A 17,097-nucleotide genomic window follows, 5' to 3' on the forward strand; every position below is an offset into this window, starting at 1 on the left:
GAATAATGAATTTAAGTATTCAAAAATTCGGCAACTCTGCATTCTGCCCATGGCAGTGAACATGAATGCCAGAGGCTTTCCAAGGCTCGTAGGGAAGCTAACACCCACCGCCTGCAGACCTCTGCCATCAGCTGCCATCCCTTGCCAAGCAGCAGGACTTTAAAAGCAGCTCTTATGCCAACGGAAAGTCTCCTGTTCTCCAAGGGACACATTTTCTGTCAGAACTGCGCCTCTGTTTCTAGCACTGACACAGTGAACAGTAGGGATGATGATTATTTAGGAGGCTTGGCTACTACTGGAGAATTCTGTGGAGGAGCAGCGACTCTTCTACTGCAAAATAAGCTTCCCAAGCCTACCTACAGTGTTGGGATATACAAGCTCTAAAATTGATTGAATGCTGGTAATCCTGCTGGGACACAGAGACTTGTCTTCTCCAAGTTAATGTGTTATAAAGTGAATTTATTCTCCTCTGTATTTCAGAGCTCACACTTCAATTTAGGGCAACTCCAAGGAGCTCAGTGGTGCTGCTCTTGCTTTACAGCGAGGTAATAAAGATCATAATCAAGCCTTCTATGTGCCTAACATATTTCTTAGTTGGTTTTGTTAGAAAAGTTATGCATGTAAGATAGAGCATTGTGTGTAAAGATTATTTCTCCTGATGTGGCCATCTGTGACTTTAACTCGGGCCTTTGAGTGCCCTTACAGACTAAACAAGGACAGCAAAGTGTCATTCTCAAATGAGAACTAATTTAAAGCATCCAGTTAACTTGTATTTGGCAGTTAGAGGAATGCTGGTTGCACGCTTGCTTTAAGGCAGTGAGGTTAATGGCCCTCCAAAACCAACTCTTAACTATGCTGTGGTGACATACCATAAATAGCAAGGGCTGGAGGATTCTTTTTAATTCTTTTTGGTAGTTCAATAAAGGAAACTGAAGTTTCAGGGATTTATCTCTTCCTCCTCATGCATTTGCATGCAAGTGTCATTCTTTTTCTACTGAAGCAAAACTAGAGCTGTACTCTCATTCACCCATGGCACTGCTGAACTGAATTCTACCCAGGAATTCCTCGCACAAATATCTGGGAGTTAAAAAAAAAATAAGCTTATGAACTCAGAATTGGTCTGTAAATAATCTGTAAAAGTCTGGGGTAAAGAAAATGTACTTACAAATGAACAGTAGGACTAAACTAATGAAAAAATGTGCTGTTCATGTAAGCATTCCTTGTAAAACTGAAGCAAAAAAAAACAAGTGGACAAACAACCTTTTGTTAGAAACTTGTCTGGTAATGGACATGTTTGAAAGAATTGCTATTCTAATTCTTCTAAGACCAAATTTCAAGTTTCAATTCACATGAGCCTTGGCCAAGATAAGACTTCAACCACTATTCTAAATCACAACTGGGTTTACAGTGTACTCTGAAACACTGTAAAGATGAAATGTATTGTAAAGTCAGGATCTGAAGAAACAACCAGGCAAACAAAACAAGGGGCATTAGGAATTTGAATGAGGACAATCCCAATTTGTTCTTCTTTGAAGAGGTTAGCTCATTGCTGAAGAAAGAGCCCTAATTACAGACTAATTTGATTTCTTTAGGTTTTAGACACAACATTCACCATCACTAAAAGATTTTTCAGGTATATATATTTTGTTTTAAATGAGACATAGACACAGAATAAACATAACTGATAGCCAGCTGATAACCAGAGGGGAATTGCTGCTTCACATTATCTCTGAAATGCAAATCCTAGACTTAAAGTAAAATCGGGGAAAAAAAAGGAAAAACAAAACAAAACAGATTACACCAAAAGAAAGAAAAAAGGAGGAGAGGAGAGGAGAGGAGAGGAGAGGAAAGGAGAGGAGAGGAGAGGAGAGGAGAGGAGAGGAGAGGAGAGGAGAGGAGAGGAGAGGAGAGGAGAGGAGAGGAGAGGAGAGGAGAGGAGAGGAGAGGAGAGGAGAGGAGAGGAGAGGAGAGGAGAGGAGAGGAGAGGAGAGGAGAGGAGAGGAGAGGAGAGGAGAGGAGAGGAGAGGAGAGGAGAGGAGAGGAGAGGGAGAGAAGCCTTCCATCTCAAAAAAAAAACAAAAAACAAAAACAAAAACAAACAAACAAACAAAAAACCTCAAGGCTTAACAACTGAATGTTGTTGTTTCAGAGTGGAATGTGTTCCACCTTGAGACAAGTGGCTAGCTAAGTTACATCACATGCATTTCCATTTGTTTCTGAAGACTGCTAAGGATGCATTTGATCTTCATCTAAACAGGAGCCAATGTTTTGTTTGAATATACATTGGACATACAATGCACATATTTGATATAATGTATATAGCTCATTTTTAAAACACTTCTAGACCGTGAGATCACACCAGGCTGTTTTGAGGAAACTTCTGAAAAGAATTAATTATACTAATTACTACCTATTTTCCTAATAAATCATGGCAAACACTATCTGTCAATTGGCTGGAACACAGTGGCCAGCAGATACCCAAGGGAAGGTAACTGACTGCCAGATCCGTGGCTTGGTTGACTACTAGGGAAGTGCTTTGGGCATGCTGTGGAGCTGGGAGGAAGGCAGACAAGCATGATCAGACTTGTCAAGATTAGGTCAAGTGAAATATCTCATAAACGTGATTGAACAAATCCCCCACTGATGATCTCCATCAATTTAACATTAACCTGAGCATTCAGAGTCTGACCATCCCTGTGCAGATCCTAAACTGAACAAGCAGGCAAGGCCCACTGAGATATGGTCCACTGGCTCTAACAGTACCTAAGTTGCCCGTAGCCATGTAAGTGAGACGCTTTCCCCAGATGGAGATAATACAGTCTAGACACTACTTTGGGTGCTGCCTAGATCAGCAAGCTGTGCAGGCACTATGTTCTTCCATACTGGAGGAAAAAAACATCCCAGCTGAAAGCTCTCTTCCATGGATTGATGCTCATTGCCTTCTCTCTGCAAATTGTAGTACTGAGCTCTGCACTTCAATTGTTTAAACAAATTCTTGCTCCAGACTTCTAGCTCTCCAAAGTAAGTAGTGACCCAAAGTTCCTCCAGTTCAACAGTTTTAATGGGCTTGTACAAAATAAATAAAAACAATGCAACTTCGTCTAATGTTTAGCACCCAGTTACATTTTAGCTCCGTTCCTGGCAGAAACTCCTAGAGCCCAAGGGTCAAGACGGGGAGTGGGGGAAGTTGTCATTGAGCAATTGGTCTCCCATAGACCTTTTAATATCCAGGCCCCAGCAACTCGGCAATACTCAGAAGCTCCAATCTAGATTCATTGTGACAGGACTCAGTGATGTGCTTTTGTCAATAAGTACACACACTTCATGCTTACTTGCTTTACTTAAAGTACAAATCATGAAGAGCTGTAAGTGACAAATTCCCCAGTATTGAACATTCACGGCTGCCAAGCAGCATGCTGCAGAACAGAACAAGGAGGGCTATAATTTTCTTTTCTTTGTTTTGTTATTTGACCTTCAGTATTCCAGTTTGTCCTTGGATCAGTCTGGAGCTAAATATAGTCCTTTCAGCATTATTTATATGTTTAACCCAAAGCTACCGACATGTGTCAAGGGACTATCGTAACAGTGTTCTAAATTATTTTAACAGCTTATTTCAAATTGGAAGAAGTGGTTTTTGAAAAACCATTGTCAGTTAATTATGATTCCACAAACTCCTACCAATTCTCTTGTGTTTTGTAACAATTTGCACACAGCCTACAAGACAAAGCTTCCAACTTGCTCTGAGAAAGCTCTTGAAACTGCCCAGCCTTTGAAAACGTTGACTGATCTTTAAATTAACACATTGATGATGATTTTAGCCACCAGCTACCTACAGTTGTAGTGTAATTTACAAAAAAAATAAAAATAAAAAATACAGCTGAATCCTTGGGGATCAACAGGCACAGGACTGAAACATCCCTCAGCACACTGTATCCCCGAGAACCACTTGGCATGGGAGCACAAATCCACCACAGTCAACTGAAAGTCATTGATGTCTGACTAGATACAGTAATTCCTTCCAAACCAGGCAATGTATTTTTTCAATCTAAAGGTTTTTCCGAGGAAGAAAATACAAAACAGCCACTGTAATGATCCTCCCAGAAAACTTGAGAAAGGACCTTCTCAGCCCCAGTTAATGGATGTGTGGTACGTATGGCAGATACAGAGCTACCTAGAACACCAGGAGTTGAGTGGGTGGACAGATAGATGGGCACACATACGTGCATGCAATTTCTATCATGCAAGAACAGTTTCGCCTGTATCATCACAATTCTGCAAACAGCATCAATTCTCTTTTATTTACATAACCAGTGTGAGCAGCTTCAGAGAAAGATTTATGGTACAGCTTAGGTTTCTGTGTGGGTTGCTCTTTTACTGTAGCAATATTATGTTCAGCAACATTTTTAGCCTGAAAAAGATCCACGTCGAAGATGAGAGGTGAAAGACTTTTCTCAGGTAGGAAAGGAAAAAAATTAAAACCAACATTTTATCACTGGCCTAAACAATGCAAGACAATTTCAGCCTAAGAGTTTAAAGGTTTTACACCGGTAAGCCAGCTTATAGGGGTTATTTAAGAGTTCATAATTTCTTGGGTAATAAATGTGACAAGTTTTCCATGTGAACTTTACCAAAACATTTTTAAATTTTACAGTCAGCTTTATAACATGACACAAAATAATGTCACTGAGAAAAATAACCAGTGGTTGCTACCAACACTTGGGACAAGATTTGTTTCTTAAGTATCCTCATTTCAAGCCAAATTTTTGGAAGAACTGAGCTCTTAAAATGCTTTGTTTCTATAGAGAAATAGAGTCAGCTACATCACAACACTTTTATCTCCTCAAAGCTCTGAGTTCAAATGTGATAGATAATAGAGGTCTAAGCTCTTGGACATAAACAAATCACCTCGGGAAACTTATTCACAAGTATAAAACTTTAAAAATAGATTAATTTGCACTTGGCAGTCAGTGGGATTTCTACTGACCTTTTCTTGCTGCTCCCTAACATTACCGGAGCAATTCCATAAATTAAAGGGAGTTTTAGACCCTGTTTTAATGATACAGTTCAGGCAACAAATACCTTATCAACACAGTTTCAGTCACCATCCAAAAGTGTTGATCTAGTTAAAACAAGCTCTGTTAGCTCCTGTTTGTTAAGGTAGAAAGGTGAACTTTGAGCTGGACCAGGTATAGTCCATCTTCTCCCAGTAGCATAGCGGAAACAGTGTAAGTAATCCATCTTGCACTCCAATTAATTCAATAAAAACTGTCTTAGCAGACTTATCTGGATTCAGATCAGCTCTGTCTTGGAGAGTGACCCAGTGCTGACAAAGATAAGAACACGGTCTGTCTGCCCAAATGACAGATACTGGAGTTGTGAACACAGGCTGCAGTTTTTCAAAAGTGCAGAACGTATCAACCACAGAATGAAGATATACAAGACTAAACCAAGGCGGTGTCATAAAAATACATTCAAGGTCAATAGTGAGCATCCCTGTTGTAAAAGTTCTATTGGTTTTACCCAAGGTTATTTCCTTGGCTGCCAGAAGTCATTTGGCTAGAGATGGAAAAAGGGGCTTGCTTTGAGGCCTTAGTGCAATCTACCCAGGAATCAGCTGCATTCTGTTTTTCTGCTTTTCTTCAAAGCTGTTTGTTCCTAGTCACTTGGTACCTATTTGTATACATAAATACATATGTATACATTATGTCTATACATACATAGATTCATTGAGCCTGTTTACATAAAAGCCTTTGGGAGCTTTTGGGATGAGAAGCCACAGTGCTTTATATCAGTTCTAAAGCACATTTTATTAGGAAACCAGAGGAGGTGTTGCCAAATTTTATTGCCTCCACCACCACCACCTCTGCTAGCTCTAAGATCCTCCAAGTCTCAGAGGTCACTGATTATTTATAGCAAAAAACCAGCCCATTAACCTAGCAATTCTCAAACTGTTATCACCTTTCCCTGCCTCTGCAAGGGCAGATACTACTTCCCCAGGCTCCAGTGTGGGAACATCTGGCTTAGCCACCCTCTCCTTGTGCATATGGAAGGAGACGAGCAGCAAGATGCTGCTGAGATAGGAGAAACCTACAGCTGCCCCTCTGTCAGATCCTGACCTGCAACTATTCCCAACCATGTGAGATCTCACCATGCACTCTCTCTGACAGCTCCTCGTTCTCATCAGTGCACTCTCTGCTGTGTCTCATGCCTGACCTCCCTCCCTCTGTGGCTATGAGGGTCTCACTCATAGAATCATAGAATCATAGAATCACTCAGGTTGGAAAAGACCTTAGAGATCATCAAGTCCAACAGCTACCTAACCACACTACCCTAACTCTAACAATCCTCTGCTAAATCATGTCCCTGAGCACCACATCCAAGCAGTTTTTAAACACATTCAGGGATGGTGACTCAACCACCTCCCAGAAGAGCATATTCCAGTGCTTAATAACTCTTTCAGTAAAGAAATTTTTCCTGATATCTAACCTAAATTTGGCCATTCACAAATCACCTGTTTGCCAAACAAAAAGCAGCAAAGCAAGAGGTGCCATCAACCTCAGGCCTTCAATAGGCTGGAGAGGCCATTTCTCATGCCTTCCGCCAGGCTCATTCCTGCAGCAGGCTTCTGCCCAGCCACAAACCACTGCAGCAGTAAACAGGAGCCCCTCAGAAGCACAGGTATATGCAAGGCAGCAAGCTCAAAACAAGCTGTACCTTCATCTCCTCATGTTTGTAACACACTCAGACTTCTTCCTCATGTTGCCATGGACAATAGTCTAAACCCATTCCGAGCAAAGACACAGCCACAGTGACTGCAGAGCTTCTTCATCATATCCCCTTGCGTTGCTGAGCTATATGCTATTAAACAAACATCTCACCTCTATGAGTAATCTTATTATTACAGGATTGTAAAAGAATTTTATTTTATTTTTTAAGTGATGGAGCTGCCACTGTCTGGAGGAAACCTGTGTTTTGCACACACAAAGGCACACGCGTATTTCATATGGTGCAGTGCAAGCTGCACAGAATAGAAAGCAGCTGGAAGAAAATGGCTATAGAGAAATGGTTCTCTTGGGCATCATCTGTTGATTTGTTTTGTTTATAGAAGGAATGAGATTTTTATCTCCGCTCAAAATATAAAATGCTTCCATAGCACTGAGCTCACTGCTTGGCTACGCTCTTACTCAGGAACGTAAATAAAAATGGGGGAAGGAAGGAAAAAAGACTTTACTGCACAAAAGCCCTGAAAATGTCAAAAATTAAGTAGAAAACTGTCCATCAGTGATACAGTCCAGGCTTGGAAGAGGAACTGAGTCACTGGCTGTCATGGAAATGAAGTCCTCCTTACAGAGCTTGTTAATTGCTTGTTTCCACTAAAGCTGAGGATACAAGTGACAAAGTACCCAATTCCCAGGTCTCAAATTGTAGCCTGCACCCTGGCCAGATGAACATCCTTACACTGTAAATACACCAGCCCCTATGAGATTCATGGCCTACATAGACACAGATTCTTACAGTATTTTGACCACTGTGTGCCCAGATAAGTATTCCGGCCTCCCTCTATAAACTTGCTTTAGGGAGGCCTCATTCCTCTGGGTCCGGTGGCCAAGATCTGATCAACTCTTTCTTCCAACAACAGGGCTCTATGTCCTAAGAGAACAATAGACAGCTGGCTTTCCACTCCAGTTGATACCATTTCCATTTGTACTAAACAAAAGTCGTATCTTAAGAAAGAAAACAAATTGCGGAAGCACTAAATAATTAACTAATTAATAGCTTTAAACTACTGAAAATCTAACCTACATATCTACAGTGTGTGGTACCAAAAATGTGAGAAATTATTTAAAGTTTAAATACTCTTTTAGTAGATAAAGTTTAAAATACAATTCTGAAGTCCAAAAAGTTCAAGGGTTGTTGTCGTAGCAAGGAAGAGTTGTCTTCACATTGCCTGATCTTGACTCTTAAGAGGAGATGAGAGTGGGCCAGGTGCATATCTAGAAATGAAGGCTTCTGAACACCACTCCCGAGCAGCCCAGCTTTGCTATCTATAGGCTGGATCTGAAGCCTTTCTGGAAACACAGAAGATGTTTGTTCTCCTTGAAGTTGAATTCTCTCTTCAACCAAGAGAGACTGCTGAATTCTTCAACCAAGAATCCCACAGTGAGATATTGCAATATCTCAGAGACATGAAACAATCAAGAATGTTGGTGTTTTATTCACTTAAATCTATTCTGATACGGATGCTCATCTTCTCAGTTTTCCTTCCATGAAACCTATACTGAGGTCTCTCTCAGAGGAATTGCTGAATCTCAACTCATGATTAATATTTCAGAAAATCTAAAAGTTTAGGTTTGTTAGAAGTCTCCGGAGGGGACACAAATCACATTGATATTTTAAGAGTTGGAAGAAGGCCCTTGAAGACCTGGCCACCATTTCCCCTCTATGTCCCTCATGCTAGCATGTAACCTTCCTCTTTAGTTCAATTCCTTTAGCTGTTCCTTCCTCTTCCCAGAGTAGCTATATTTCAACTTTTTCCCACATTTCAAACCACATGCCTCCATGACCTTTTGCAGCTCTACTAAGAGGGTGTTTACATAAAAGCTCTTTTGAGTTTTTGAATGAGAAACCACAAATATACTTGCTCAGATTACATCAGATTTATTGCTACTGAATAACGTAAAAGAATACTTTGAGTTACAGGTTCAAAACTGCCAATAGTTCCCATCCAAGAGCATTCATACCGCAAGATCTTGTGATCATACCAATTAACCATCTCCTTTGAAGTCCACTGCCTTATCATCCTTCCAATACCTTTTCACTCCCAACAATTAAATCACAACTAAATCACTATTAGCTAAAAGGAACCATTCTTTCTAAGAAGTCTACTTCTAAGGAAGCAGACTTTGTCAACACAAGCATGAGGCTACTGTCCCATGCCCTCCTAATCCCAACATATATCTCAGTTCAGCTCCTTACTCCAGCCTCAAGTTTCTAAAACATGCTTGGCCTCAACCTGTAACAACCTCCTTCCACTTCATCTGGATGGGCAGATAGCTTCTTTTCCTTTACAAAGAACAAACACCAAACCAGTATAATTGTTTTTGCCCTTTTCCCTGTGTATTGCTTCCTTAGTAAACTGCCCCTCACAACCCCACAGGTTTCTGCAGAGCCATTGACGAACTGGTAATGGAAGAAACTACCAAAGAAATGGATATGGACAACCTCCTTTATGTTAAATGGCCCCTATGTGAAAATTCTCAGATCCCTGTTGACTTGCACAGTTGCTTCAGCCATAGAAAATGCATGTAAAATATATAAGTAGAGTTAAAAAAATTGTCAACAGTTTATTCAGTGGCCCATGAAAAGGCAGAATAATGAGATAGACACTGACCATCATTTTCTCAAACTCATTCAGTATTTCTGTGAAAGTGAAATAAATGCATTTCCAGGTTCAAACCGGAAAACACTTCCACCTCTTTCTGCTGGTTATCAGCAGTTGGCACACAGTGAGCTCATGGAACAGTAAACTTTGTTTTTGACAAAGAATAAAAGCAAAGAACAAACCTAGAGAGATAACAGATAGGGAAAATATCTAAAGGATTCAAATATGTCAAGGGGAACTGATAAAAGACAATGTATCAGTAATGTGTCAATATTATATTTTAAAATAGCTTTCAGGCAGCTTCATTAAATATCATACAAAATTCCCTATAGCAAGACAAGGAAGTGAAAAGCATTAGTTACTGGTGAGCCAGCAATGAGGACAAAACACACCCAAAATTGATGAAGGTTGATGGACAAGCAAAATGAAATGAAGAAGAATACAGGCAGCCTTCTTTTAATGAAGGAAGTAGTGTTTAAGGAGGCAAGAGGAGGGGGAATGCAGATTTACTTTTCCACAGTCTGAGGAAGCCCTACCTGTCAAAACCACCCATTGATTTAATTTTCCATTTGAGCAGGAGCACAGCCAGGCTTGCAGGAAACTTGGCTCACTGTCTGAAAGACATGGAGTGACAGGTTTGTGCCCCTTGGAACACAAGAGGACACAGAATTGGCTCCCCCAGAACAGGTCTGCCAAGAGGAGGGCCAATATGCTCCCCTGGGGCTCAGGGAGAACAGAGTTCAATGCCATTTGGTGCACCAAGGACAGAGTGTTAAGCACCTCATATTCCTCATACAGTCAGTAGATGGAGGCAGGAGCTCCCAGAAGTTAGTTCACAGCACCCAAAACTAGACTGTGATGTGCCTGCATATTGCCAAAATAAACAAATCAACCTGCCCCAAGACAAAGAGCAGATCAGAAGCTAAACCCAACGTCCTAGTCTAGGAGAACTAAAGGATTCACAGAGAGAGAGAGAGAGGATTCCTGGGCAGAAACTGCCTAGTACAAAGACCAGAGCAACTCCCCTCTCCTGCCTGTACAACCAAGCCCAACCCAGAGTCCATTCCAGACCTGTGGGAAGGGAAAGCAGAAATGAGACTGCTTAAGGGCTGAGGCTAACTCCTCTCACCAGCAGCACTTGTGCACGTTAGCCAACTTCACACCATTCATGGGTTAGGGTCCATTGGATGCTACAGCTGCAAGTGATGCCAGAAGAGAGGCAAATATGCTTGTTTCAGGAAAGGCAGCTAACTTACTCTTGTAGGTCTACCTTAGCCTACAATTAATACTATAATCTCCATGCACTAAAATCCAATTGGGCTTAAGGGATGGGGAATGAAAACGGTTAGGAAAAACAAAGACCATGAGAAGCGAGTAGGCTGCAGATTGACTCCTTTACAGAGTTTTTTGGGGTAATGCACTTCTAAAAAAGAAAAACAAAAAACCTACAACCAACAAGCACCTGAGGGCCTTCAAATAAACACTGCTGGACACGCAATCTGAATTTTAAAAAACTTAAACATAAGAGGGCTCTTGATCTTGTAGTGAAGGGCAAGCAAATAAAACCAAAGTTGCCCAGACTGAAGCTGCAAATGCAGTGATAGAAAACTGTTCTCTCTCTCTCTCTCTCTCTCTCAACAAAAAACAAAAAACAAAAAACAAAAAAAAACACCAGAGAACTCTGTTTACTTAAAAGAAGCATAATCAGGGCAGTGAGCGAACTTCATTCTGGATGATCAAATCTACCTTGTTTTCAGAGGAAGAAAGCATTTAGTCATTTGCGGTATGGCACTTCTCCAAACTGTAATTCAGCAGTTTATTCTGCTCCTTCTCAGGCTCACCTAGAGATGCTTGATTTAGCTGAAAGGGGAGGCCGTATACTGCACAGCTGTGGGATCAAATTATGTTTGACGCGTTAGTGGGAATTCCAGATTTGCTTGATGTAAAGCTGCGTGACAAAGACCATTTGGAATCTGTAAGCCTTTTCTGTCATCAACAGCAGTTTGTTCATGTTTCCTGTTGAGTCAGATCCTTCTAGCTTCCATAATGGGCCATTTGAATAAAGGGGAGCAGAATGACTTCCACTGACATAATGGCCATTTTAGGAAAAAATAGCTGGGATTTATAGAACACTAAAAAAAGAAAAAAGCAACTAAATAACTTCCGTGCTTTCTACTCCTGTGATCCTGATGCAGGAATAAACTGAGAAACTACCAGGTTGTAATATGGAAATACCCTGCTCCTTCTCAGGCTCACCTAGAAATGCTCAATTTAGCTGAAAGAGAAGGAACCACAGCCTTATAGCCTAAACCTGAAGTCAGCCACCGCTGTGGGAGGGATGTGCAAGATGAAAAGAGTTCAGCAGGCAGAGCTTAGTGAAAATGCAGCCACAGCCCAGCTGCAGCCGGGAGCACCAGCCCTAGAGCATTCCCTGTCTGTGCAATCGTGCTTCCTGCCAGCAGGTGAAAAGCTTGCTTAAACTTCTGAGGATTGAGATGCCTCTGTGATCCACTCAGCTCAATGAGCCTAACAGGAGAGCAGAGTAATTCATCATTAGGGATGGATGCTGGTGCTCCATACCCAGCCTTGGGTTTCTAGATACAGAGGACCTTTGATGGTTGTACTGAGAGCTGAAATAGCTTGGGCATACATGTTCACAATTGGTGCTTCTTTCAGAAAGGATCTGATGTGGGATCTTCCCAGAAGCTTTATCTGCATGTTTTAGAGAGAATAATCTGCTCACCCTACATCTGCACTCAGGTCATAAGCATAGAGCTCCAGTGATCAAGCATCTTTTCAAATACTGAAATGTTTAAGAAGAAATTGCGTGAGATCTTGTTCTAGGTGGCATCTTGTTTAAAAAAAAAAAAAAAGATTTCTATCCTGAAATTAACTTAGAAAGAGGTCTACTACAGACTTCTTATCTACTAATGAACTCTAACACATTGTCCCCCATGTATAAGCAACCCCTGCATCTAAGTGCATGCAAACATCTGAGCATAAGGACAGGAATAAAAAAAAAAAATGGACTTCATTTTCATTTGTGGTCATCAGAGACAGCAAATACTTTGTGTCAGGACTGACTTGTTATGCAGTGCATGAACAGTGCCTCAATCCAGGGAAACCCAAATCTCTCATTCTGTCTATGTATTTCTGTAACATAAGTGATCATAACACTGAATTAATGTAAAAATGACATCTTTATGAACAATTTAGCTTTTCAGAAACAGACAAGGACATTACCAGTATATATTTTGCTAGGCTTGAAAGCATGTAATTAAACATGGATCTCACAAACATAAACAAATACCTCCCATCCAACCTCCAAGTTTTGAAAAAAAAAACAGGTTTGTTTAGACAAGGGGTTGATAATCTAGTTTGAACACAGGTATCTGAATGCTGTGACAGCTTCTTCATAATGCTAAGTTTATGGTACATTAAACTTTAAAGCAAAATAAACTCCTGCTTTCATTTTATCAAATATCTTCCCAGGCAGCAAAAAGAGACAAAGCGATGTTTGCAGCTACCACCAAGCACGGGATACCCTGCTCGGCAGATGTTTGAAATGAAAATGAACAATATGTTGTAAAGATACACTTTTCAGTCGAGAATATCACTGGGATTTGTAAATGTTAACCTCATTCCTCCCTTAAGTGTTTGTTTTTATTTCATGCCTGGAAAAGAACCCTGAGTTTCACAGAGATTAAGCAAACAGAGACAGCAGCCCCTGGAATTGAGGAAGAAAGTGCTCTTAGAAGAAACTGCTCTGATAATCAGTTTGGCTAGTAGAAATCACAGAGGGTGGAAGCGACACAGACATGAGATTTTTTATTTTTTTTTTAAGAGTGCTCAGTGTTGTACCTCTGATATGTACTTGCCATATATTGCTTTTTTTTTTTTTTTTATTGTCACTAAAGCAGTATTTTCACTGTCTATCACAATAATAAGGAGGTAGCAACAGCCATTGAAGAATCCATGGTATGAGGTCTAGGGGAAGAGACTTGGACCTACTGACAGCAAGTACTAAAGATGGGGAAGAGAGCAGGCAACTAAGCCCCCCAGGAGTAGAAGTGAGCAGGCAGACTTGAGCAGGTTGTATTAATAGAAGACAGAAAAAAAAAGCAGCTTCAGGTTTGTTCACCCCATTCCAAATCTGAAGAGACTGTGTACCCAAGAGATTCTCTGTACTCTCAGCATTAGGTGAGCTGACTTAAATCTGCTATAGGAAGAGGCTTTTTAAGGTCACGTGGAGGATAAACACAGATTATAGCCTCTGAATTAAGGTTGACACCACACATTATCAGCATCATCCTCATATTACATTAATAAAAACATAAGAGAAATCAGGTGTGCTGTTAGACAGTGTTCTAGACAGAATTACTGGTGTTCCTGATTGTACTGTAAGAGGCAGCCTAAATAATGACCAAGTCATCCAAGTTTCCTCTTAAGACAAGTATCTGTTTATTTTTAAGCAGCTACAGTTTCTCCTACCTTTCCCAAGCAACCCCTACTTCTCTCCCCATTTCATATGATCTCACCTTATCCAGAAATGTGAAGAAACTGGTCTTATCACAATTTAGCAAGATACCACCTGTCAGCTGAACTGTGATAAATCACAGCTGGCCTTACAATGCACACACTAACAGCTACAGAGGCTTAGCTGATGGGCAGCAACTCAAGGGCGTCATTTAAACCTCCAAGTAATGCCATTCACAAAATTCTTGCTGAGGAAATAGCTCAATAACACAGCAGTTGACATCACCATGTTACAATTCTAGTGTACATTAGGTCTATCATCTCTTTTTTCTACCTACAACTGCCTTCCGTTTAGCCTGTAAGCCTTTTAAAGCAAAACAAAAGTGGACAAACTGTCTAGTCTTTGTATTCACAGAACAGTTGACACGCTACAACCCTGATCAAACAGAAGATACCAGCATCCCAAAACTTACAACAGCAAATATTAATACTTCCCTTCTCCTATGACTGCCATCCTGAAAAGTTACAATGCTAGCAGAATAAAAAAGTACCCCCCAGAAAAGAGCTATTCAGAGGTTATTAAAATATGAGAGTAAGGCTTAGAATGGAAACATCGAAGGAACTTGAGTAGTTATTACTTTTTTAATACTCCCATCACAGATTAAATTTGTGCTTTCTAACTCCTAGAAGAACCACACAACTCTGCATGCAACATGGTTGTAATGAAAAAAAAAAAAACCACTCTCTAGAATTAGGGACTGCATTTTATTAGCAATCTTTTATGTACTCTTTAAGTAATTCCTTAATCCAAAGTCTCAACTGTGAATGAAGAAGGCTGCGAGCATGAGTTGTTTTTCACTCATTCACTTAAAATGGAGCTTTGATATGGAAAAAGAAAAATACATTATATATATAAAATAAACCATTACATGAATAGATTGACAAGTCTGAAAAACAAGCACCATTCGTGTAGATGTGCTTCAAGACTTATGTCTTCACTCACTGCATTTTACTGAAATAAATGGATTCAAATATCTTAGTCAACTAAGCAAGCTTACCAATAGCCCATGTACATTGCCCAACATGTTTAATTGCAAGTTTAAGAAACAGCACCAGCTCCTCCTTGGAAGAGTGACCTAATGGCAGCTGTATTTAATAAACTACCCTAAAATCAACTTGCATCTGCAGATCAATAAGATCAGTGATAGGTTAGGGCATAAAACACTTCCCTTCATAAAACTCCAGTTTCCTTTACACAGCGCCTTCAAAGGGTTCATCTTCAGCCAGGAAAAGAGAAACAAGGAATGGTGTATCTCTACTCTGAGGCAATTTCCCACCTCACCCCTACATTGGACTTTATGAAGCTTGTATGACAGTTGACTGTTCGCGGCTAGGAGCCTGGTACAAGCTTGCATTTAGTCTGCCTTTAGATCCAAGTTTATTTATAGAATCATAGAATTGTTGAGTTGGAAAGGAGCCTTAAAGGCCACCTAGTCCAACTCTCTTGCAGTGAGCAGGGACACCCACAGCTAGATCAGGTTCTGTAGAGACCCCTCCAGCCTGACCTTGCATGGACATATGCAAGGATGGGGCATCCATCACCTCTATCAGGGCAATCTGTTTCATTTATGTTGAGACAGAATTCAGCACAGAGCTTCCATTTTTCCACAGGAGGGCCTTTCTTATAAGAGCCTTTCCTAAAATGGACCACAAAGCAAGGCTCTGGAGAAGCATGCATCAGAACACAGTACATTTGCACATAGCACTTCCGTGCCTTCACAGCCCTCAGCACACCTTGACATTTGCAGCATGGAAGCACCAGGCTCTTCTAGCCATCTCACAGGCTGCCGGAGCTCACCAGACCTTGTGCTACATTTCTGAACCATGGCTCTCCCTCTGGCCTCTCTTCCACTATTTGAGCTTATGCAGATCCATGGGTCAGCAGCTAAAAAGCATGGATTTACCAGAAGATCTAGTATTGCCATTGTTTTTCCAACAAAATTCAGAGGCAGTGGGACTTGGATCTTTGTGATGATTTGAGCAGATCTTAGAAAGAAAACTGGCTTGTTCACCTTCCCGAGATGGCAATGCATATCAAAGAGGGAATTAATTTAGCTCTTCTCAGTCTCGCTAGGCTCTCCCTTGATATGGAAGCAGAACAAAGCTTGACAGGATTAAAGAATCAAAAAATGTGTACAGAAGTGATCCATCATTTCCACTACTAGAACAATTGTGCTGAAATCATGATGTCATCACTATTCTTTTCTAGATTAGTTTTGGATTTTCTTTTGAAGTTCTTCTTCTCTCACTGTTTCTGAAACTATTTCTTGAATTCACATAGAAACGAGAAAAAACATAACTAAAAAGCAGGGTTTGAGGTACTCTAGTGAAAAGAGTCAGAAAAGTATTCCCAGATCAGCTACTTTAACTTCCAAAACAGATTATCTGGACTGGGTTGTGGTAGGTACTTCTTTTTCCCTTCATCTCAGCATAGCTCACTGTTATGCCTACTAGCACTTAACATGAGAATTGCTGTTATTCTGGTTTGTGTCCATTACTCAGTGTGGAAAGAACAAGAAAAGAAATTCAAGCAACAGTTAAAGTGTCTGTAAATTTAAACCAAGAAACCTGGCAAAGGTCAAGTGTGCAGCACAGTACAAACAAGGGTCCAACAAGACCCTGTGACAAGAACTCAGTTTCTTTGTGACCAGCATCAGTGCTCCTGCAGCCTACAGAAATTAATAAGAAACCAGCAGTAGTTAAGTCCTCAATTTTTATGACAATTTCAGTGAGCATTTGTTGGTAAAGCACTCAAAAGACAGTATTGCAAGGACAGAACTCTCTAAAAAGCAATGTGAGTTTCATAAGTATGTATTTCAACCTCCACATCCAAACCAGCATGCCCTTCGCACCCCTTCCAGCCAGCTATCTTCCAGTTTCACCTTAAAAATAGGAAGTCTCTGTAGATGTTGGGAGAACTTCAGCAAGCCCCTGTTGCCATTGCCACTTACCAGTATAGAAGAACCACGAATACCACCAGTAAAGCCAGGGTGACGGTTGTACTGCTCACTTCTGAAGAGGCAAACGCAAGGAGATCAGAGAGCTCCATTTTCCTCCACCACAGTGCTGGCCTTCAGTGGTGCAAGCATGCACACGAGGGAAAGTCTCCTCAAAAGCTGATAAACCTCCCACAGCTATTTGAATGACATCTGCAACAAAAACAGGAACCAAGAGAGCAA

General features: G+C 40.7%; 1 protein-coding gene across 3 annotated transcripts in view; it reads right to left on the reverse strand.

The window, feature by feature from the left end:
- TBXAS1 (thromboxane A synthase 1) overlaps window positions 1-17,097 on the reverse strand; it is a 244,181-nt gene that overhangs the window by 214,479 nt on the left and 12,605 nt on the right. For all 3 annotated transcript variants that reach the window (XM_031589765.2, XM_090143922.1, XM_090143912.1), the window contains one exon: window positions 16,870-17,067. In XM_031589765.2, coding sequence (XP_031445625.2) covers window positions 16,870-16,967 — 98 coding nt within the window. In that variant the 5' untranslated portion in view covers window positions 16,968-17,067. The remainder of the gene's footprint in view (window positions 1-16,869; window positions 17,068-17,097) is intronic.

This window comes from Phasianus colchicus, chromosome 1, assembly GCF_987193195.1.
Source record: "Phasianus colchicus chromosome 1, bPhaCol1.hap1.1, whole genome shotgun sequence".
NCBI classification, from domain to species: Eukaryota; Metazoa; Chordata; class Aves; order Galliformes; family Phasianidae; genus Phasianus; species Phasianus colchicus.